The following is a 23,604-nucleotide window of genomic DNA, read 5'->3' on the forward strand; positions in this document are numbered from 1 at the left end:
AATTCTGCCTCTTTAAGATGGTCCCAGAGTGGTGGGGATAGGAGCGGGGGGGCCTTGAGCGAGGCCTCCAGTGAGTGGGTGGGGGACGGAAGTGGCCGTGTCCATTTGTTTGGTGCCAGGCTGCAGCTGCAGCCCTAATTCCCTAGAAGGATCCCCCTCCCTCAATACTGAGGCCCTGTTTTGTCACTCTGGGCAGGACGATGGTACCCGTAAAGCTACAGCTCTGTGTGTGTGTGTGTGTGTGTGTGTGTGTGTGTGTGTGTGTGTGTGTGTGTGTGTGTGTGTGTGTGTGTGTGTGTGTGTGTGTGTGTGTGCGCATTCAGATGGTAATTCAGGGGGCTCCCAGTGCTTATTAAGAGCCCAGAGCAGTGTGGAGAGTCCAGCTGATCCTCTAGGAGACCCCAGGGAGGGGGGTCCTTGATGCACTTATGGGGTAGGGGGCTGAGACACAGATATCCTCAAAGCAAATCCATCATCACGTTTATTAGTTCTGCAGCCAGCCTGATGAACAGCCTGTCATGTGACCCCCCCCACCCCCTATTTGCAGTGAGTAACAGAGAGGGGGGGTATGTTTTAGAGACACGGGGACACATAGAGGTTGGAGGTCTGTACACTGAAGTTCTGCTTCAGAATCCCATGCAAATGCTGACTAAGGTGCGAGCCTCTCCGAATGAGGGCATCTCCTAAGCGGCTAATTTGCCAGCTCTCCGCCCGAGTCGACTTGTCGGGCTCTTTGTGTCCGAGTTCCGTAGCCAGGCTTCCTGCCTGATCGCTTTCTGCGGAGTTTTCCGAGAGTGTGTGGTAGCGTGGGGGACTCGCCTGCAGCCAGTTCCCGTGAGGGAGGAAAATGCAGAGGAGTCATAGGAGCCCGGACTGACTGAGCAGCGTCCTGATTGGTCAGCGAGGGAAGTTAAGGAGATTGTATGTGAGGGTTTATGCTTTTCATATCCACTGCAATATTAGAAACGGAAAACACAGACTGCTGCCTTATCAGACAATGGATACCGTTTATTTTCTCATGCAGGTGATTGCGCTTTATTGTACTTTTAGGTACTTTTTAAATGTACTTTTTAGAGTCTTGCATTATTATGTGTTCTATGTTGTTCGTGGGGCGAAACCCAAGAACTTTTCATCATTGGCAATGGACAAAGTTTCTGAATCTCTGTGACTGTCAGTCGAGTTGAGCTGGATGGCAGATGAATACAAGCCTAAGTAGCCCGGACGTGCAAGAGAGGAGCAAAGCGTGTGGCGTGAAGTTGCCTGCAAACTCTGTTTTTCGATACAGAGCGCGAGCACTGAAGCCCCACCCACCGAGATGGTTTTTTTGTGAAGGAGTATTGGGTTGGTTTATTGGAACTATTCCCATGCTTTGTGCATTGTGTCACCTGTAAAATGATTCCCCCCCCCCTCTTTGAGAGCTCTTGCCTTCCGCAGCAGTCCAGCTCCTGTACACGCATTCTTTTATACTGAAACAAATATAGCCCCCTCATTTAATGCCTGCAAGTGATATGGAGACGTTGCTAATTCTGGCTCTGCTCCTTCCCCAAGCCTTATACCCTGTGTGTGTTTCTAATCTCCTTTCCAGTGCTATCAATATAGTCGGGTAAAGTGACATGTTTTTACACTTTTATGATTTGCATTAAATACGTGATGAATTTTATATTAAATGTACAGTACGATAAAACCAAGATGGGGTGGGTGGGGGACCCTTTTCAAAGGAAACCTTCTGAGAAGTGATTCTAGATATTGCAGTGTTGGTAATCTGGTCTGCTACAGTATCTGAACTCCGTGCATTGAATCAGGAATCTGATTTGGCCCATTGGGGATTTAAACATATTAACATGGTGATTGGCAGACAGGCACTCCTACAAATGCGCTCTCTCTCTCTCTCTCTCTCACACTCACACACACACACACACACACACACACACACACACACACACACACACACACACACACACACACACACAGACACAGACATTGTAGGAACTGTATGAGATGGCAGTGGAAAACACTTTATTTATACTTAAAAGTTTTGTAATTCACTTTAAATGTTTTCCTTTCCTGCATTTTCGGGCTATACACCCCCCCCCCCCCCCAGAAAGCTGTGGCGCAACAAAGCGCTGAATAAGTAATGAAAGAAGAGGAGAGTGTGTGTGTTTGTGTGTGTGTGTGTGAGAGAGAGAGAGAGAGAGAGAGAGAGAGAGAGAGAGAGAGAGGGTGGGAGGTCTGGGGGCTAACAGTGTTGGCCGGGAGTTGGGAACACTGCTTATCTTTGTAAGCAAGCTGACTGATTAGCGGAAGGCAGCATGAAGAGCAGAGCCGCAGCCCCCGTCTCACCATTCATGAAGAATCCCACCTTTCAGGGAAGGCCACCACGCTCGGGTGAGGCCATCTACAGTTTGTAAGAGTTACAGGAGTCCATTCCCTCCCCACCTCCCCCCCCCCAGCTCTCCCGCAGATGGTACGGTCCATTTAAAAAAGGCGTCTGTCGTCTCCCGTTGCACTGTGTCCTTTCAGCGCGCGGCGGCCGCGAGCGCATTATGCAGGGGAGGCGTCGGCGCTCTCACACTGCAGCTACTCTGCTTTGCCGCGCCGTCCCTGCTGCAGGCTTGCACACGCGTGTCCGGGGGCCGCGGGGGGGCTGACGAGTCCCTCCTCAGGCACAGGAGTTGCTGGGAGAACGAGAAGCGGCGCTCTGGGGATTTATTCACTGTCATAAAAAAATAATAGCAAATCAGGAGAGAAGACCGGGGATAGACAGTTTTCAGCTTGCTCCCCCCCCCCCTTTACCCCCACCCTGACAACATGCTACCCCATGTGGATTCCTTCCTCAGGCCAAAATCCTGAAAATGATGGATGACAACAAGCAGCTGGCCCAGCGCATCGACGGCGCGATCCAGTCGGCCAGTCAGGAGGTGACCAACCTGCGTTCAGAGCTGAGCACCACCAGCCGCCGGCTCGCCGAGCTGGGGGCCAGTGACCCCCCCATGGCTGAGAACGCGCAGCACAACCACCACGGTAAGGGACCGGGGGCCGGGGGGGGCACTGGAGCATGTGTTGGCAGAGAAGTGGCCGTGTGACATCGCTGGTGGCTGCTTTTGCTGCCGATGCTCCTTCCGATGTTCTTCTGTCCTTCCAAAGTTTTGCTAACTATTGGATGATTAGTCACTGAACACGGCATTAGGGGAGTGCTTCTGGGGGGGGGCGTGCTGGAGCAGTTTGGGGGGGTGGGGACAGTGGAGTCCCATCACTGCTATTCAGACTTTTCTGTTACCCCGTTTGTTCTATGCGGATGCTTCTCTCTGTGGATTTTGCTGTTGTGGTGGTGAGCGTGTTGGGAGCCTGCGTGTGAGCAGGGTCACGCATAGGGCACTCTGTGGGCTGCGATCTGTCTCCTGTGGAGCGCTGGCATCCCATGTCTCCGGGGCGGGTCTCGTGTTTTAGTATTGTGACGAGTTCCTTCAAGCAAAGTAGCTTGTGCAATGGACAGTTGTCCAGTTACCCAGAAACACTCTGCTTTATAAAGAGATTGTAGTTCCTTAGTTTCGGGTCCCTCAGCGGCCAGACTGAAACACCAGCTCGTTCCTTAAACACGGCCTTAAACGCGGCTTGGCGTCTATCTGCTTGCACCTCGTCCCTGCTCGCTGCGCGACCACAATCATCATCCAGACCAAAGCCAAAACCTGGGTATGATTCTCCAGCAGGTGGCGTAGTGGTGGAGGAGCCGGACTTGTCAGAGGTTGCTAATCTGCCGGTGGATGTCTGGGTGCTTTGGAGAGAGATGCTGTATAAACACATACTGTCCTGTATTAAGTTTTGTTTCTGAATTCTGGAGAATTTTTACGCCTCTGCAGTCTTCTGAATTCTGTCTGCGTTCATTTTTTTTAAAGTAGTGCTACATTCGCATATTCAGCTCTCACCACTGCGGGATGTCCATTTTAGGAAGGTACTTTAATGAAAAGGAAGAACAATTTTGGTCAATTAAGTGTGAGCTGTAGCAAAATGCCCTGGATCACCTGCACACCCTTTTCGCTACTCTTGCCTTGGAGCTGCCCCAGTTTCTCCGGGCTGTTTGGGACAAACTAATGTGGGCCCCAGGGGGTGGGGTCCAGCGGGCGAGTCAGCCTGAGGTGGCCGGCCTGGCGTCTCCGTGCACCTGCACACCGTTCTTTTTCCCTCCGGAAGGGGGGAAAGTGGCGTTCGCACGCGTCGTCGTCTTGTGGCTCCTCCCCTTTCTGCCTGACGCGTGGTAATGCTCCGTGACGCTCACAGGTCTCTCGGATCCTTCAGCTACCTGCCCCCCGAATAACACACTGTTGTCTCAGATGAAAAGGCCAGTTATGGAGTGCAGAGATTTAGATAAATAAGCTCTCGGGGGCCGTATGACTGTTGCTATTAAAGCTTTTGTTGGACACCACCCTTCTCCATGGAGACCACACATTGAAGCTGCCATAGTAAGGTGACATCGTTTATTGTTTTACTCGTCACTTGGTTACAGTTCAGCCCCTGCCCATGCTGTGACATGCAGGGCTGTAAGGACACGTATTATGTTTGGGACTGGGACTGGGGTCGAGGGGGAATAGGTGAGGCCCATCCGTACAAGGAAACAGGCGTATCCAGCGGCTCACCTTCATCACTCCGAGCTTGTTGCATCATTGACATGGAACTTGGGTATTAAGGCTTAATTTGCCTGACTGATGGTTCTAGAACCATTCTGGTTTGTTTGAGTGCGCAGTGTCCGGCCGAGTCCCGCCTGGGCTGCTGTGCTGGCGTTCAGGCGCCTCCCCCAACACTCCACTCCTCAGTGTGGACTTAATCATCTGCATCATTAATTAGCCCCCTGCTTCTCTGAATCGCAGTAAAATTCTCCCTGGTCACAGGGGCAGGGATGGTCAATCTTCATATGAAGGATGTAATTTTGAAAACAATTGAATATTAAAATGAGTAATTAAGGGCTGAGACAAGTGCACGCATGGCGAATGGGAAGGGGAGTTTGGGTTTGATACTGGTAGTGCTTTGTTTATACAGCTTGGTGTTTGCTGGAATAATTCTGGTTAAGTGTGTCGTGCCTCTAGGAGCTGGACCTAGAGCTCCGTAGTCCTGCCTCCGGGGCGCATTCTGGTTCTGTTTTCCCTCGTGGTTACCGTAGTTACCAGCATCCATCACCGTAAGCCAATACTCACGGCTCGCTGGTTCTGCATCGGGGGGGTGTCGAGGGAGCCATAGCACAGCAAGCCTTTTCTAGGGCGTCACAGAGGGGTCCCTGCTTCTCCCATGACGACAGAGTGACCACTTATCCTGTGTGACCTGCGAGTCAAACCCTTAAATGGGGGTGCTGCGTCCGCCCCCCCGCACCTGATCTCCATGCATGGATGCAGTGAAACACAATCTGTCAAACCCCCCCCCCCCCACCACCCCGAATTGTATCGGAGGGCCCATAACACTGAGGGGGAGAATGGGTTATGTGATTAAGGAGCCGATTCAATACCAGGCTGCAGTAAAGACTCAGGGCTCAGTTATTTGGTCGATTCTTATGAGGAGGACGAATCGGACGCTGGAGGAGGAAAGGTTGGCGTCCGGCAGTTTGGAAGCGACATGTCAGCCCATGGGTACGTGGCCTGTTTTATTTTTAAATGCAAAGTGATGGATTTTAATCGCGATTAAATAGTTAATTGTGAATCGTGCTGTTGTTTGCTGTGTCTCCTACGAAGCATTACAGTGTTTCCCTCATGCAGCAAAGCAGATGGATTTATAAAAAAAAATCACTTGGAGGCTGCGGGAGGCGGGAATGCGAGGACAGACATGGATGGGTGGTTCATGCTGGAGCCCATCCTGAGTGCGTGAAGAAGCCCGATTGCAGGATCTGCTGCGGCTCTGCTGTGTCCCCGTTAAACGATTCATATCCCGCCGCTGTGGGGGAGTCCGGTTCGATGTGTTTACCCGCAGGACTCCTTCCAATGGGTCCGATCGCACTCAAGGGCAAAAAAATAAATGAATCACGGCCGGCACCTAACAGTACTGCGTCTGTGCAGTTTATTTCCCCATAAAGACCTTTATGCCAGGTGGGGGGGGCTGTTTCCAGTTTTGCGCGGCGTAATAAAACAAAGAGGTCATGAGGGATATGGGCCGAAGCCAGAGGCGAGAAACGGGGACGAAAGGTCCGCAAGCTCCCGGGAGGAAGCGCGCAAATGAATGGGAGCCATCAACCGTGCCGGAGCGCCGGGAACGCCGGGAGGCCGGGAACGCCGCGCAGACCTTAAGCTGTCGGAAATGAACACCCCGAGTGTACATCCCCGCATAATCCCGCATCTTCCCTCCCTCTGAGACGGAGCGGAAATGATTTCCCTCGCTCTGCCATTGATGGCTTCCTTCCCACTGGGAAAGGGGTGTGGGAAGGAGAGGTCTGCAGTCGATTGCCCCACCCCCCCACCCCACAGACTCCACTCATCCCTCACACTGACAGTAATGCATGCGTCAGTCGGCGTGATGACAGTCCTATTATATCACCCTCCTCTCCACCGTTTCCATCCATTGTCTCCATTCTTATTTTTAATTCTTAGGACAATTAACGTGTTCTGATGATGCAGCTTCTCCAAGATTCACACCCTCCTCTGGATTTCTGGCCTCTTCTGCTCTTTGAGTTTCATCATGTTTGAGCTAAAATGTAACTTCATTTCTTTCTTCTCAGTCCATCTTCTAATGGCTTATCCTGGTCTGGGTGCTGAGCTTCTGCGATTGGTTGGCACCCCTTCCTGGATTATTTCCTTCCTTGTGCCCATAGCTTCTGGAATAATCTCCGGACCACTGTGACCCTGCATGGATGAATGGATGTAAGGATGGATGGATGGATGGATGGATGGATGTGAGGATGGATGGATGAATAGGTGGATGGGTCCTGAGGTCTCCAGTATATAAAGCTCAGAATTGTTGCATTATTCTTTATGGTCATAAACGTATCCATGGTACGTTTGTGAGGTCTACCATACAGCTCACGCACACATTGCTTTCACATTTATCTGCTGACACCTCTGTCTAAAATGTCTGCCACTTGATATGTGACTGATGCTGCTTGGGTTCAGTAGGAAACCCGCAGGTTCGTGGGGGTCAGACATCAACGGCATGACGCCCGTCAGCATCTCCGCCGCCCGTGTCTCCATGAACGCGCTGCTGCTTCCCTGCCGGCTCTGGAGGGAACCCGTCGTAAATGATGAATGCCTTGGGAGTGAGACACTGGAGGTGTCCGTTACGCCTGAGTCATATCTGCGATCGGGGCTGTCTCTGCCCCTGCCCGTCTGGCTGGTCTTTTAAATTACGTTTGTGCGTCTCCTCCGCGTGGGGGTCTTATGTTTTTTATTAAATCTCTCTCTGGGGCAGAAATAAACAATCCAGCAAGGTTTATGCTTCAGCTTTTTTTTTTTATCTCTAAGCAAGCCTTGTTCAACAGCATTGACCACTCTGACCTGGAGGCAGTGGGGAATCTCGGCTTCTGAGCCTGTAGGTCCGGACCAAACGGGTAAATGGTGATGCTATGGTTGGGAGGAGGCGGCTCCTCAGAGGTGGGTGTGAGGTCTTTTTGAAGACGCCATGCAGACCAAACGTGGAGATGCATGGCTGAATGTGTGCTCCTGAAAGGACTGATTTAGAAGCTAATACCAGGCACTGCGTTCACTTGCTGGCTGTCTGTTTGAATGCCTGTACTGTATTATTTACTACAAACTCCTTTAGTAATATTTTGACCCGTATGGATTTAAAAAATCAGTTTACAGAAATACTGTGCCTAGAATGAGTCATGTTGGAACCCGAACGGCCGGGATTAAGGGAGCCGACAGACTCGGTCTCCCGCCAGGTAGCTCTCGTAACATGGCCACCTTTTGTCACCCTTGAGTTCTGTTCACCGTCGAGGTTCTGCTCCTCCATACGGTCCCGCCAGTTGCTCCTGGCCGCTCTCCCTTCTGCCTGAGCGACGGGCGCCACGAGGCCGCGATTTGCGAAAGGAGGCTGCCTGGATATCGCCTGCCTTGCCATCCTGTCATCGCAGGCCGCGATCTGGCCTCCCACAGGAGATAAAGCCCATCTGATCCATCTCCTGTGGACAGCAAGATGTGCCGCCGGGTGGCTGAGGCCTCCTCCCATGATGCCTGTAGTCCTGCATTCCCCCCACCCCCCCCCACACCTCCCAGCATTTTGTGTGGCACCAGCGAAAGCTCTCAGTGTAATCTGTCTAATACATATATTAGATGTCCGAAAAACATGCCCCTGCTTTCCAAGACTTTGAAGGTTGGCCACCCCCCCCACCCCCCCCCCCCACGGCGAACTTGGCAAAGAGACAGGAATGCAAGAAGGCAGTGAGGGGAGGGTAAGAGGTCAGCATACGGCTGTGATACAGGGGAGGTTTTGAAAGCAGGAATGATTCGTTGGGACTTCTAAGAGGCCTGTGCGTTTGGCGGGGGGGGGGCGGGGGGTGCAGTCCCCCTCCCAAACCTGCAGGTATGTGACTCAGCAGGTTAGGACTGTCGGAGGGTCCCAGGTTCAATAAGTAAAAGCCTCTGCTAAGTAAATGTGATGGGAATGTATCCTGTACTGCACTAAGTTATGGGACGCTGGCTGCTTCAGAACTGTGGCCACTAACATGACTAAACGATAAATGCTCTCTTGATCTCCGCGAGAAAATGTTCTTTTTGCCTCCTCCGTTTTGATCTCTGTACATGTGAGAGCCAGCTGTCCGCAAAGGGCAGCCACCCACAGCAGCGCCTGGGGAGCTGGGGGTTAAGGGCCTTGGCAGATCCGCTGGTCTTGAGCGAGGCTGGGGCTCGAACCAGCAACCATCCGGTCAGAGACACAGTGTCTCAGCCCACTCAGCCGCACACTTGCCCCTATCCACTAGCTGCCATTGGCCGCGGAGAAACTTGTTTTCCTGGATCAACCCGCGGTGAACGGAATACCCATGATGCTCCGGGTACCCTGTGAGCCTGCTGGGGGGGGGGGGGGGGTAAGAATGTCTGGGCAGTGGGCGGCTTCTGCTGGCAGCTGTGTGACGTCCCACAGGAAACGCAGTTGGACCGAATCCGAGGCTGTGCTTAGATTCGCTTTGTTTTGGTGTTTCTTGTTTTTATTCGTTTGCACATCGAACCTTTTCGCACAGTTTATTATTTTATGTTGTGTCCAGTTGTGTTTGGTGACTGCTGAGTTTGACGTAGATGTCAGAGAGAATAATAATAATAATAATTATTATTATTATTACTAATAATAATAATAATTAATTAGCTCTGGTTGGTGTTTCACATGCAGTGTATTTTTGATAGTAGTGAAACTGTAATTGGATACAATGTGGACAGTCATACACATTGTACACCCCGCTTAAGGCCCCCCAGGCAGGCTTCAAAGGTTTTCCTAAGTGTCCCTCATGCAGCTTGGGTTTCGCTTTTCCTGGAGGGCTGTTAGTTCTCTTCTTGTTTGATAATTAAACCCCCCTGCAGACCCCATTCTCCTTTTTTTCCCACAAGCCTTTCTGTTGCCTTTGTGACAGGTTCCCCTGGGACTTAAAACATTGGTATATATAAAAACATTGCAATATATTGGTATATGTTCGTTTTTTCCTTTTGAGTTTATTAAATGCCCCCCCCCCCCCAAGTTCTGTGTGTGTGATGCTGTGTTCGCACATCACCGTGATGCGGTTCGTGTGCGCTGGTCCCGCCCTGTGTGGCCCAGACAGGGCCCCCCTGTCCATTCTCAGCTGCTTGTTGACATCGGGAGTGTGCTGTGACCTGATAATAGGGTGGTTTGGCCTAAGAAAGGGGTGTGGCCCAGATGAGGTATGTGACCAATAGGGAGCTCGTTCCTTCAGACAAGCCCCACCCCCACATTTGAGGAGAGACAATGACAAACAATGGCCCCGGCAGCGCAACGGCCAGAAACAGTCAGGCAATAACTCCCCCCCCCCCCCCTCCCCACATCCCAGAGCATGAATAACACTCTTACAGTGTTACTGGCCGGAACAGAGACCCACATTGTCTACTGGATCTTTCAGCTTTGACTCATTTACCAAGCTGTCTTCAGACTTCAGCCTAATGTTGCCCCCCCCACCGCCACAGAAAGCAGCAGTGAGCACTAGGAGAAGCAGAGCCATTGATAAATATGTTAGGCCTCATAAAGAAGCCTGCCCCGCAGTTTACTTTGGTGTCTGCCTGCTACGTTCTGCCAGCTCTTCCCTGGTCCGGAATGCTGCTGCGCTGTGTGCTGAACTCCAGCTCTCACTGTGTGTGTTTTCTTTATTTATTTTTTTTATTATTATTATTCGTTTGTTTTTGACTCCTGTCTCCAGTGCGGTGAGTCAGATGACTATTCCGCCTCCCACCCCTGGCCGCTCCTGGCCTCCTGCTCCTCAGCAGATGGCGACTGTACTGGGGGCGTCTCACTCGCCCTGCTGTCTCGGGTGGCCTGGGACGGGCTGAGTTCTGGCAGACCCCTCAGAGGGGCCCGGAGGACGAGGGGCAGCTCTGACCGGGATTAGGAAAACTAAGGACCGAACCTCGAAGCTGTGAAGGAGAAACCAGGGGGTCTATAACATGGGGGGGTCTCGGAGCCATCCTAACTAATTGGCATTAGGGCAGTTTTTCAGATAAATGATTTAAGACATTCATTAAATTCATGAAATGCGAATGACGGTGAAGAGGCCTGCAGTAGCGATAATCTAAAATCAATTATTCGTCGTCGTAATTAAATTGAACTTTTTTGTTTTTTTTTTATCCCTCATTCTTTTTTTTGAGAATTATGTTCGCTTGACTTCACATCAGCTCACTGCCATGGGTCAGGTGTCCCCCCCCCCGGTCAGTACAGAGGTTAAAGGCTCTTTTGTGAAGGCTGCACTCCTGTTTTCCTGTCCCCCCCCAGGCATGAGTCTGCTGGAAATTAGCCGTGACCCACACCAGCTGCTGTGTTTTCTGCCATCGTAGCAATTATTTAGGATGTCCGCTCGTCTCACACAGCGTGAGGATTCCGAATCAGCCCCCACCTTCCCCCTTTTCTCCCAGTGCAGATCGCTGGGAGGACGTGATTTTGCTCACTGGCTTTTCATCTCTTGGCCACACACCAGCCATGAAAATAAACGCGCTACCCAGGATTTTGTTTGGTTCCGTCTCCTCCGGGTAGTTGTGCTATAAATTAATCTCTGTGCCTTCGCCTGTCACTGCTAATGCCTGCAATCCCCCAGTGCCTCAAGCTCATAATGTTTAATAAGACAGTTTACCTTCTTCTTACCATTTTGCAGGCAAACCTGGTCCTCAAAACTTTGCTGTTTCCCAAGTCATTGTGGAGGGTGTGACTGCGAGGCTGTGGTTCCACTCCTGGCTCTGTGGGTCACACCAGGTTAGTCTGCTTTCTGGTGGTCGAGTGACGAAATCTGACCGATTGGCTTGACTGGGACACGCTCCGCTCTGCCCCTCCCGTTCTGCATTTAGAAGTTATGCAGTTGCTCTGAAGACGTCACAACCCAGCCCGCCTGTCATTTCCGAAGCCGACCACCAGGGTGACTTAAAGGTCGTGTACCATACACAAAGCAGCAGTTCAGGGTATTACAGCAGAGCCGTTCCTAGGACTTGAACCAACAAGCTTCCGGTCTATTAATTTGCTGCCTGCTGCTGGTTAAAATAAATTTTCCAATTTCAGCTGCAGCTCTGGAGGCTCCCGCCCCTTGATCTTAGCCATGTGATGGGTATTATTTTGAGAGTCACTGGGGAGTCTGAGCCCTACTTAGCTTTGCAGATCTGCCTGCTCCGACTCCGGCCTCCGTGGAGAGGTGACGGGCCTGGGCTGGAGGCTTCGCGTGGGTCCAGGCGCACCTGGGTGGGCCCACCAGCGCTGATTGGCTATGAAAATCACATCAGCTGAGCTTCCGACGTCGGGGCAAAAGCGGGGCCACTTCGAGTCAAAGCCTCTGCAGGTGGCTGTTGCTCCCGAGAGCCCCGCCTCGTCTCCATGGAGACAAAGCTATCTGTGGCAAAAGGGGTGGGGGTGGAGAGACCGGGAGGCACGGCGGGGGTGTCGCAGAGGTGGCACCTGGCAGCTTGGAGCCACAGACCTGCACTCGTTTCCTCTGTCACCCTCCACACCTGACAAGCGAGTTCGGTGTAGGTGCTGCAGAAGGTCTTCTGCTCCCAGTCAAGGCTTTGTTGGCCTTGGATCTTACCCTGGAGGCTCCACCGTGTGTGTGTGTGTGTGTGTGTGTGTGTGTGTGTGTGTGTGTGTGTGTGTGTGTTAAATTTCATGCCTTATTCATTCTTCTAAGTAACACCAAGGTTGCAGGTTTGAACCCTTTGGAGATCCAGCATTATGGCCCAGCTGGGTAGAGCTTTTGTGCCCATGGTTGGAAGGTTGCCGGTTCGAACCTCAGACTCCAGGCTTTGCTCTCACTTGGGATATGTGAATAGAATTATTTCAATGTATCTGTGCTTCTCTAAATGGCAAGATGAAGTGGGGAATGTAGTACAGTGGTGGCTTAATGGTTAGGGAAGCGCACTTGTAATTGAAAGATTGCTGACCCACAAGGCACCACCGAGGTACCCTGAGCAAGGTCCCGCCCCCCAGCACTGCTCTGCGGGCGCTGAATTAGCTGCCCCCTGCTATGTCACATCGTCAGATCTGGGTTAAATGCAGAGGGACACAATTCATCGATGTGCGCTGTGGTTTGTCAACAATGACCACTGACCTCTAAATTCTAAAGCGTAATTTCAATTTCAAAACTCTTGCCCTGTATCCTTCCCCGGTGAACCTGCCGTAATACCTTTGACTTATGAGTGACCTTACAGGAGCAAAGGAGTGCTGATAGCAGAAGGCGACCTTTGGTAGCATTTTACATCACTATGTAGCAGCATTTTCTCTGCTTCTCTTCTGCATGCTGTCTGACGGCACCCGTGAAGGACTCCTGTCTCGATGCGTTTTGCTTTAGAGCCGAGCGATCTCCGCTCTGCCTGCCTTGAGACCGGCGGCTGCAAGGGCGGTCTGGCATCCCGCATGCTGCGCTCCATGGGCTTTCTGAGCTCCTGTGGCACGAGCAAGACGGCTTGCCGGTAAATGATGTGATTTCATGGTTCTGAGTTTTTCTTTCTCGTGGCCACCGCGACGTGAAGCTTGCTGTTAAACTTCGGGCAGACGGCAGACCACCCTTTAATCCCTCTTCAAAAATTTACTGGGAAGGGTAAAAAATGAAGCACTGCGTATGAACGTTTGAGCGAATGCTGTTGAAGCGGAATATGGTGCACTGTCAAGAGAGGTGCAGTAAATTACGGGAAGCTGGCTTTCATGTGACGTGAACCATGCCGACTCATTCCTGCCACCCTTTTATCAAAATTATCTTGAAATGCAGCTTCGTGGATCATTTACATGGAGAATAGAGGAGCGGCAAACAGAGAACAACAACAGCGAAAACAGTCGATTTCTGGCCGTTACATGGGAAGCGGGAATCTGGTGTTACTTTTAAATGACAAATCTGTCACATCGAGCAGTAGCTTCCATACGGACGGCGATTATATATGGTTCACATTCTAAAATGTAAAGACAGAAATAGCCTCATTTGTGATTGTTAGCTGGAAGTACATAATCGATGTCATCATTTTTCAGTCGCAGTCTGCACTTAACACTTTTGTGTAGGAACCACTTCTGAGGATTCATGTATCTCTCCAGTCATTTTCTTTCAAGCAGCTCACGCTGTTGTTTGTGACTGGTGCAGTGAGTGTGATTCCCGGGGGATATTGGCAGTTTATCGAGTCGGATTGGGCCACGTTGTGAGAGTGATGCATGAGTCTCTCTGAGGAAAGTTGGAGAACTTGGCTTTTGATGATTGGGTGCTCGTCCTCGCGGTGAACTCGGACTGAGGTGCTCGTCCGATAACTAACCCAATACAGCAAGGATAACTTGGATATTTATATTTCACTTTCAACTGAGTGAATGAACTTTTACCACTTGGGAGCTCAGGGTGCATTGTGGGTAAATTGTGACACATGTTCCCCCCCCCTTCCTGTAATAATGTCTTGCAGGGGTATGTTTGTGTGTTCCAGCCGTAAGTGTGTGTATCATTCCTGTCTAGGGTTCTTCCATTTTCCTGCTTTTGTTTCGTGTGGGATTTGTTTGCTCATGTCTTCACTTCTGGATTTCATCAGTTTTCTAACCTCCACGCAGAACTTTCCCACCGTCTTTCAGCATATGATCGTGTTAAAGGGGGCCGTGCGTTTACCTTTTTGTTTATGTCCGCTGCCCTGTGGATGTACATACTCGCCTCTCGTGACCTGAAAATGCCCGGAAAATATTAAACTGCAGAAACCCGCCTATCGATTTTTCCATTTGTTTTTAACCTGAGGTTTGGTGACGGGATCCGTAATCTTGGGCGTTTGGGATTAGAAACCGCCAACTCCAAATGTAATTACACCAAATACTATTACTGAGGTGAGTCAGACTGCGTAGGTGAGTGTTGGTTTATAAAGCTCAGTATTTCACTTGGAGAGCTTCGGTCCTTTTCTCCGAGGCGCTACAGCATGGGCCCCTCATGCCACTTGATCTATGTGCTCGTCCACTTCTGTACCCGCCGCGCAGACTCCCCGAGCCAAAGAAGACTGTCGATTTCGTATGAATGGCATGCTGGGATGGGGTGTGGGAATGAGTGAGGCACAGCGTGGGGGCGGCAGCCTGCGGGCCGCCTCTGTTTCTGCTGAGGATTGGCTTGCCTCATGTGGGCCGGCGTGTCCCTTCCGGCATTCCTGGCGGGGGTGTGTGTCCCCCGATTCCTGCTCGGCGCTGATAAATGTGCCACGGTGTGTGGGCAGAATGGTGTAAGACTCTTGACACTGTAAGCGCCCCGTGTTGATGTAAGCAATTAACAGTGACATGGGGTCCGGGGTACTGTGAAGGGGGGAAGGTCAGGGCGATCCCTGGGGCCCCTGAGTGACGGGGGCCCTGAAGAAATTTGGAACATGACTGAGTTAGTCTGGGTTTGGGGCCTAATTTGATATGTTTTCACTGGGTCCAAAGTCTCTAGTAGCACCCCCGCATGCGGTGATGTATTTGGGCCCCCCATTCGGGTTTGACCTAATAATAACATGCATGGTAAAGAGATCCATTTTCACATAACTGTCAAGTGTGAAAGGCTGCGTGTTCTTGTAACCGTCCACCTGTGATATCACCATAACCTGACAGATTTCTCTGCACAATAATTGCAGGAGGAACGGCCATGACAGATTACGTAATATGAAGATGATAGAATGTAAGTGTAACAGATGTGCTTGTTACCGGACTTCAGCCCTACTTTGGGATGTGACACGCTGGCTTTAATTAGGTTTTCTGAGGCTGTCTGTCAGCATGAGTGTCCGCAGCCGTACGGGCTGAGGCAGTGCTGCATCGCTGTGGAGGCAGTGCTGCATCGCTGTGGAGGCAGTGCTGCATCGCTTTTTACCCCATGTGTGTTTTCAGGCTTTTGCCTGCTGAGATCCATGCCGGGCCCCACGGCGCAGCCCAGCGGGCCCATTCCCTGCTGCCGAATCACGTCTATCGGGACGTCACTTTGTGATGAGATGCTGAATCTCCTCCGTGTAAGAGGTAGAGGTGGTTGATGGAGTTTCTGGCAGCCTGCACCATCGTCCGTCCCACATGTGCCGCTTAGCCTCACGTGGTACGCTGATAGTGCAGGTGGGGTCTGTTTCACTGGGATGTCCAGTGCTGTGGGCTGAGCACAGCCCCGCAGGCTGAAATGGAGCCTCATTCCAGTACCTGGCTCTACAGTTTTGTCGCTGCTGCCTGACAAACCTCGAGGCACTCTTTCAGACTTCCTGAGTCCATTTTTATTTCTGACCCAGTCTACTTTCTCTAAAGATTTTGGACTTTGACTCTGCTGTCATGAAACCCTGACTACCTGTATGATGCATGAACATGAGAAGAATATGCAAATAGCTAAGTGATGGACAAAATGACACTTCATGAAGCACTTGCTGTATTTTTTGACACCACTAGATGGCGCGTTTTGTTCAAAAAATGGTGCAAAGCATGCCCCAGAGCACATCGAGAGCGCCATCTAGTGGGGTCAGAAAATACAGCAGATGGTTCATCATTACGAATAACCTATCTGCATTGGGTTAGGGCCACATAAGGACCTTGGGGGTGGTGAGGCTTCCTGTTTTTTGTCATAATAACCGGACGCCCCGCCTACGGCAAGGCATCAGAGCCCATCTCTTCTGACAACAGCATCCGCCGCAGATGCCAGATTCGTTGTGGCCCAGGATGGGAGCGACTTAGCAGCTCTCTGCTTCGGGCCGCCGGACTCGATGGCGCGTGAACGGGAGTGACAGAATGCACCAAGACTGGCGCCGCCTTCATGAGAGCGTGTGGCCTGACGAGCGGATGAATAGCTGGCAGTTTGCTCGCTGTGGGGTGGGAGGGGGGCGTCCATGTGAAGAGGTGCGCTGTGTGGCCCCAAATCACCAAAGCTAGGCTGGCTCTAACTTACCAGGGGCCCTAAATGAAGCTTTATCTGGGAGGCTCCCCTGCCTGGGAAACGGGCTTCGCTTCCTCCGCTACGCAGGTATTTCCGGGGCCCTTGGAAAACGCCTATTCCGCCTGCAGCTGCAGCCTGTTCTGCTGTAAAGCACCATAACATGGGGGCTTACTGTTGTTTTTTGTGACTTAAGACGGTTTTCGGTAGATGACACCAACTTTGTACCTTTTAATCGCCCTCGTTTCAAGTTTTCAACTTTCAAGTTTTTCACGTAATCGGTGAAAAGTCTGCGATAGTTGTGGGGTTTGGGGGGATGAGGGTGCATGAGCGATAAGACACTCAGCAGTGCAGTACAGTGTACTATATACCAAATAGTACAATATAACAAAGTAGTCATAATGAATAAGTACTGTGATATGAAGATGCTTTATAGGATGTGCTAATTGACTATGAGGCAGGCAGATGCAGGACAGTAACACATTCTGACTCGCTGAAGAAATCTTACGACCGTTCGTAACTTTAAATGTTCGTAAGTAGTTATTCAACATCATTTTAAGGGTATATGCAAGTACAAAGAACTAGGATGCAGGGAGTTCACACGCTACGCTGCTGCGCAGTGGGAGCAGCGGACAGAAGTCGTACGAGGCGGAATTGGTGCACAGAAAAAAAAAATTGATGTTGCAGACAGGAAACGGGAGCCCAATGAACACAATTTGGACTTGCAATCCTCTTCGTTCATATGTCTGAAAGTTCGCAAGTAGAGGAGCGTCTGTATATGTAAATGCGTGTGCTTGTGTGTGCAGACTCGTCTTGAATTGAAAAATCTTACTCCAGCCAGCTCACCGGAGTTGGCAGCTCTGCCGTGATTGCTAACAGTCTCGTTAAGAGAGAGGAAGGTGGTTCTGTGGGTCCTCGTGTTCCATGGAAGTGATGAAGTTGCTGTCCTAGACGGGCATCCGGGTTGCATGGTGATCAAGTGGAATATGCAGCTGCTAATTCTGGTTGCGTAATGTACCGTTTCATAGACTTTGCCATTTATTTTATGCAAGATATTACAGTGCAAATATGCAGTTCGCCTAAGTTCCACGTACACCTAAATTGATATATTTCCCACCTGTTTTAAGTGTGCTATATTAGCATTTGCAGAACAGTTTGCACCTAGATGTACTGAGTGCCAAATGCAACAGCGAAATGGGCAATTTGCATAATTTGGGTCTGTGATATTTGCTATAAACCTTGGGGGGGGGGGGGGGATTGTGAGGAGAAATAATTGCATTGCATTTGGCATCATTCACAATGTGGTCTTTTGAAAAAGAGGGATTTATTTAGTGAACAGTCAGGTTTAGGGGGACTGGTAATTGCAAAAAATAAAATACACAAACTTTCAAAACAGGAACACAAGATTAGATTTTGGTGAATGTTTGACTGGGTTGCCTTTTTGGGACATGTCACTTGTGTTAGGAGCTGGGGGGGGGTCCATTTCCCCTTCAGTACTCAGTTAGGTGCACATACACACAAAAACTCCTCGTTCTCATTGCGAGTCTGAGGAACTGTTTTCCACTGTGGGTGGGATCCTGAGCGTTTTGGCTCAGCTGGCAGACAGGGAATCTTTGGTGGGGGGAGCTGTCAGGTGATTGCGCAGATGGCCATCTTGAGGGAGGAGGGTACAGAGGAAAGGGACTCTGCTAGAGGGAGAGAGAGAGAGCTCTGACTGGTCATGGAGCGTCCTGCTGCATCGGTGCCCGGGGCCCAGCTACATGGCCGGTTACTTTTTGTTTTATGAGTTTAACTCCCCCCCCCTCCGGGGTCCTCTGAAGCCCTGTTGTAGATCTCCCTCCTTCAGTGGCAGGAAAAGGACGGCCCTTCCCCAGCGGCCATGGTGGCAGTGAGGCACGTGGGGGAGGCTGTGTGATTTAGCACACATGCCAGAAGTTCTGTAGGGATGATCCTGCCGGCTGGCAATAGACTGAGTTACCAGGTCAAATCTGGGATTGATGTGTGTGTCAACCTCCTCAGCCTATCGCGGAGGTCCTGTAGATGACAGGCGGCGGGGCTAGGAGTGTGGTCGTTGTCTGAACCGCCTGATTTCTGGGTGCGGCCAGCGCCCCCTGTTGATGGTCGGTGTATTTTTTGACCATAGGCAAAAAAAAATAAATAGCAGAGGTGTGTCAATGGACTGACATGGGTCGTGTTGGCAAACTGCAGCTTGAACAAGACGGACTGTAACATTCATGAGGGTTCAAACAGGGATCTTCTTATATGGAATGTCCCAAATGGTTCCCCATAGTGGGGGGGAGGGGAGTGACTCCTGTCATTGCCACATGAGTGAAACATTAATCTCTGTGGGCAGGGAGACGCATCGGCGAGCTTGGCTGTTTTCCTCTCCGCGGCGCTGAGGAGAGGCTCGGCTTGCAGGAGTGGGAATGTAACTTTTCTCAAACCTGCATTTTTCACCGCTGGATGCAGCTCATTGTGATGCCAGTGCCGCACTTTCCTGCCACTGCTGATTGGGCTCGTGGAGATGCGGCTTCTGCGGCCGTGGGAGAGTCTGCTGGAGGCTGCAGTGCCCTCATTACTGTGTGGCTCGGTCTCTAACTTAACTAATTAACGATTGCAAGTTCAGACGTGTTTCAGTTGTTACTTGTGCACAGCTCATCAGACGTTTACCTGCCAGCACAGTGACGTGGGAGTTTAGGATCTTGAAGGTGGTCACCATAAGCTTGATGGAAGGTTGTGTCTGCCTGGGTGCACAACATGGAGTACAGTACAGCGTCGCCTGGACGCGGAGCCTAGTACAGCGTCGCCTGGACGCGGAGCCTAGTACAGCGTCGCCTGGACGCGGAGCCTAGTACAGCGTCGCCTGGACGTGGAGCCTAGTACAGCGTCGCCTGCCCGCGCGCTCGACGCGGAGCCTAGTACAGCGTCGCCTGCCCGCGCGCTCGACGCGGAGTCTAGTACGGGCGTCACCTGGACGCGGAGCCTAGTACAGCGTCGCCTGCCCGCGCGCTCGACGCGGAGCCTAGTACAGCGTCGCCTGCCCGCGCGCTCGACGCGGAGTCTAGTACAGCGTTATCTACCCTATAAAACAGCCTCGACATAAAACCCTTTCGCTCCACTAACAACCATATTTTTAACATAAGTGTATGACCTTGCCTTTGAAGCAGAAGGTGAATGTTTATGGACTCAAATCTAAATCTAAAACCTATTTGGAAAAAGCCTGGCAACCACTGGAGGCGCGTTAATAACATAAAAGATGCTCATTTTATGTAATTTCTCATCATTGAAAATGATTGCAGTGTGGTGGCGCAGTGGTTAGCGCAGTGGTTAGCACTGTTGCCTCATACTTCTGGCGCCTGGGTTCACATCTCCAGCATGGCTCCATGTGTGTGGAGTCTGCATGTTCTCCCCATGTGGTCGTGGGGTTTACACTGGGTACTCCGGTTCCCCCCCCCCCCCACAGTCCAAAACATGCTGAGGCTAATTGGAGTTACCAAATTGCCTCTGTGTGTGTGCACTCCCCCCACACTCCCTGCAATGGCTTGGCACTCATCCTGGGTTGTCTCCTGCCTTGTACCCATAGCCTCCAGGATAGGCTTGGGACCCCCTGAGAATACGGCAAGTGGGAACAGAAAATGGATGGAGCGATGATATTTTAACCTGTGTGCCATTAGTCAACGTTTTAAAACAAAATGAAATAAGTAACTATGAGTTTATACTTTTCCTCTTCGACTTTTCCATGAGATGCCAAGCATATCATCCTATATTTTGTTTTGAAAAGTTGCTGTACCGCCCAGCCCTAGGAGATGGTCAAAGTTGTGTATGGGTTGGGGGGGGGGGCGAAATGTGATAATGAGATCATCAGTAGCCACATACCTGGGAAGAATCGGCCCATTGGTTCGTTTGTTTTAGGAAGAAACACAATTGAAATAAACTATGTACACTAACTGTGTTCTTAATGGGCTATTTCGGGTGGGTGTGGCCTGCAAATACCCCACCATGACACCAACCCTGACCTGACTGTGTGTTTCACACCGAGTATAACAGAGCATTACCAATCAGGGAAGGCGGCTGGCGCTGGCCAATCAGGGAAGGCTGCTGGTGCTGGCCTCTTGGGGCTATACTAAATAAGTCTGGTGCTGTGGCAGATGGTGCCTTAGCTGTGGAGGAGGAACACCTGAGGCACAGACTGGATGGCTGAGACTTTGATAAACCACAGTGGGCAGGGTTGTACTTTGCTGTCAGTCACCCTCTTCCTCATTCCCTATGGGTTAAACTGGCAGTGACTGATGGCACGCATGATATTGTGCGTGGTGGGTTTCGGAGCCTGATTTCTCCCGTCAGTGCATTTGCAATATGCAAATGAAGCCAAGGCATTAACCAATTAGGAATGTCCAAAACAGCACCTGCTGGTGATGACAGGTTGTTTGGGGGAGTGGGTGGCGTGTGACACATTCGCAGCATAGCATGTGCACGGCAAGATTACATTTCGCCGCTGTTCAATCACTCCTCGCATTCTATAGGGGGGAAAACTAGGTTTCAGTGTGACCAATACATCTTCTCTTAGAGTGGGGGCCAACCGTTAAACACTGAAAACCAGCTTGGATCGGCTCTCCGTCCACCACTGTGTTTATCTGTTAGGATGGAACGCAACTCTTTGCGAAAGAACTTCTGTAATGTTCTGCCCAGTCTTTGCCCGGTGCTCTTTCCGTTAGCTTTTTAGTGGCAGTGTAATTAAAATGAAATGTAATTTGAAAATTGAAATTTCAGTTTGGGCAAAGATGCGAGTCGTGTCACATGGTTCAGCCTGTTACCATCTTCATTTTTTTCCCCCCCTAATGCTTAAGATAATAAAACCCGAAATTATAAATATTAACTAAGAAGGGACATTTGTCTCTAGCAGGGCCCTAAAATTGCTTCGTAGTCATGGTAACAGAAACGTTTCCACCAGTTCTTGTTCCGTGGTTCCTGTCTTTTTCATAAATTAATTTAAAATTTTAACTGCGTTATTAAACCTCAGCAATAAAAAGGTATATATATTAAGTGAGGATTTATATTTTTTACCACCAGTTTTTGTCAGCCTATACTCTCCAGGCCACCCCATTCTGCTACCAAACGCATATATCTCATCTAAGGTAGATCAGCCTTTGGATTTGTGGGGCCCTAATGATTTAGTACCTTGTGGCCAAAAACAGGTACAGGTCCTAACTATTGCCCCCTTCAGTTTGGTAATTAACCTCACTTCTACAAGATTCCGAGGCATAATTCATAGGTAAAACACACAACAGCATCATTTGCTTTTGATTAAAGGACATGTTGGCCATGTGGATGGTATTGGTCGGCTGGTTTCACTTTCAGTAAAGTGGTACGTTCCGGATTGTGGTTCCAGCATGGAGGGCCTGGCCGTGCGGTACGGCTCCTGTGGTTAGGTGTGTCACAGCTGGGATCGCTTGCTTTCCCTTTTTCCTTCTGCCCGTGGTGATCGTCGAGCAGCCAGATGGACGTTGTAGGTGAGATCTTTCCCCTGGTCGATGGCTCTTTGCAGGGATACGCCTGTCACAGAGGACTCTTCGCTGATACAGTTCCCCTTTCAGCTTTTCTCCGGCAGGGAGTCGGAGTTTGCTGAGCGTAGGTCCCGCGAAGTGTTTGCTAATAGGCCGTGATGCGTCAGATTACCTCCACGCCCCCCTTTCATTGGCTCATGGAGCTTTTGTGGTTTCTCTCATTCACTGCTGCCCTGGTATCTGTCAGCTACTCTGGGCTGTTTGTCAGTCACCTCAGCGCTTGTGTCGCGCCTGGCGACATTTTTAATTAATCGTCGTTGCAGGGATGAAGGAACTTTCAGTTGTAGCTTCAGCTCTCAGCACGTTTTGGTTAAAGATGGAGATAGTGAGTGATTGATGGACTGAGTGTTTGCGGAGATGGGAATGGCTGCTAGAGAGGTTTTATATGGTCCAAAGGCAGCTCTTTTTCTCACTTGCTTCCTGCACGGAGGAGTGTCTGTGGTCATCAGCGTCAGCATGACATTTACAGTGAAATTTAGGGACATTTCAAATTAAATTTGAGTATAATCTTAGTTGTATGAGAATTTGGCTATTTAATCCTTAAATCCGTATTCTGCCCTAAATTATGCAATGTGGAGCAAAACGTGTTGGGTTTGAGTTATTTATACTTGCTGTACTTTTTATTCTTCTCTGCAAGTCTGAATTATCCAGTGAGGTTTTAGTTTACGTGCAGTTCATTCAAACTCCCTTTACGTTGGGAATTTTAAGGTCGTCTTCGAAAGACCCTACACTCGCCTTCCTCACGCCGGACCGAATCACCTGGTGGGATTCGTGTCCCAGAAACCACAGGAATGGCTTTGGAGAGGCTCGACCCAAATCACGAACACAACACCAGTGTGGAATCGTGCACAAGGTGCCTGGTTTGAGCACAGTCACCGGTGCATGTGTTCAATTTGTGGTGGTAATAAATAAAAGATCTACATGTCGCTTGGGCCGGAGAGCACCTGCGGCCTTGTGCAACCACTGGCTCCTGGTCAGGATTTTGTGGGGAGGATCCAGTGAACCGACCTGACATGTGACACGGGGAGAAGCAGGAAGAGGCTGGAACGGATCCAACGGCAAGGATCTGCAGTGAAGTGCTGGGCTGCTGCAGCCGTTACTGATCGCCGGCCCCCTGCATCCTGACACGGTGCTTCCTGTGTCCTTATCCAGCTTCACATTATCATCATCATAGTGGTTATTAATGTGCTGCTTTTGTGTCTCTTGTGGCACTTCTTTCATTTTGCTGTGGTCAATGAAGATTTCTTTGCGAGTCTGACTTTGTGCCCTGTGCTCTCTCTCTCCCCGCTGTGCTGTAAGCTCTGTGCTCTCTCTCCCCTCTGTAAGCTCTGCGCTGTAAACTCTGCATTCTCTCCCCTCTGCCCTGTAAGCTCTGTGCTCTCTCTCTCCGCTCTGTGCTGTAAGCTCTGTGCTCTCTCTCTCCCCTCTGTGCTGTAAGCTCTGTGCTCTCTCTCTCCGCTCTGTGCCGTTTGCTCTGCGCTGTAAACCCTGCATTCTCTCCCCTCTGTGCTGTAAGCTCTGTGCTCTCTCCCCTCTGTAAGCTCTGCGCTGTAAACTCTGCATTCT

The 23,604-nt window shown here is 50.6% G+C and overlaps 1 protein-coding gene across 1 annotated transcript in view; it reads left to right on the forward strand.

Moving 5' to 3' along the window:
• Positions 1-23,604, forward strand: part of kazna (kazrin, periplakin interacting protein a) — a 192,746-nt gene that overhangs the window by 77,491 nt on the left and 91,651 nt on the right. Inside the window, exon 4 of the mRNA XM_049017120.1 lies at positions 2,838-3,021. Coding sequence (XP_048873077.1) covers positions 2,838-3,021 — 184 coding nt within the window. The remainder of the gene's footprint in view (positions 1-2,837; positions 3,022-23,604) is intronic.

This window comes from Brienomyrus brachyistius, chromosome 6, assembly GCF_023856365.1.
Source record: "Brienomyrus brachyistius isolate T26 chromosome 6, BBRACH_0.4, whole genome shotgun sequence".
Lineage (NCBI taxonomy): Eukaryota > Metazoa > Chordata > Actinopteri > Osteoglossiformes > Mormyridae > Brienomyrus > Brienomyrus brachyistius.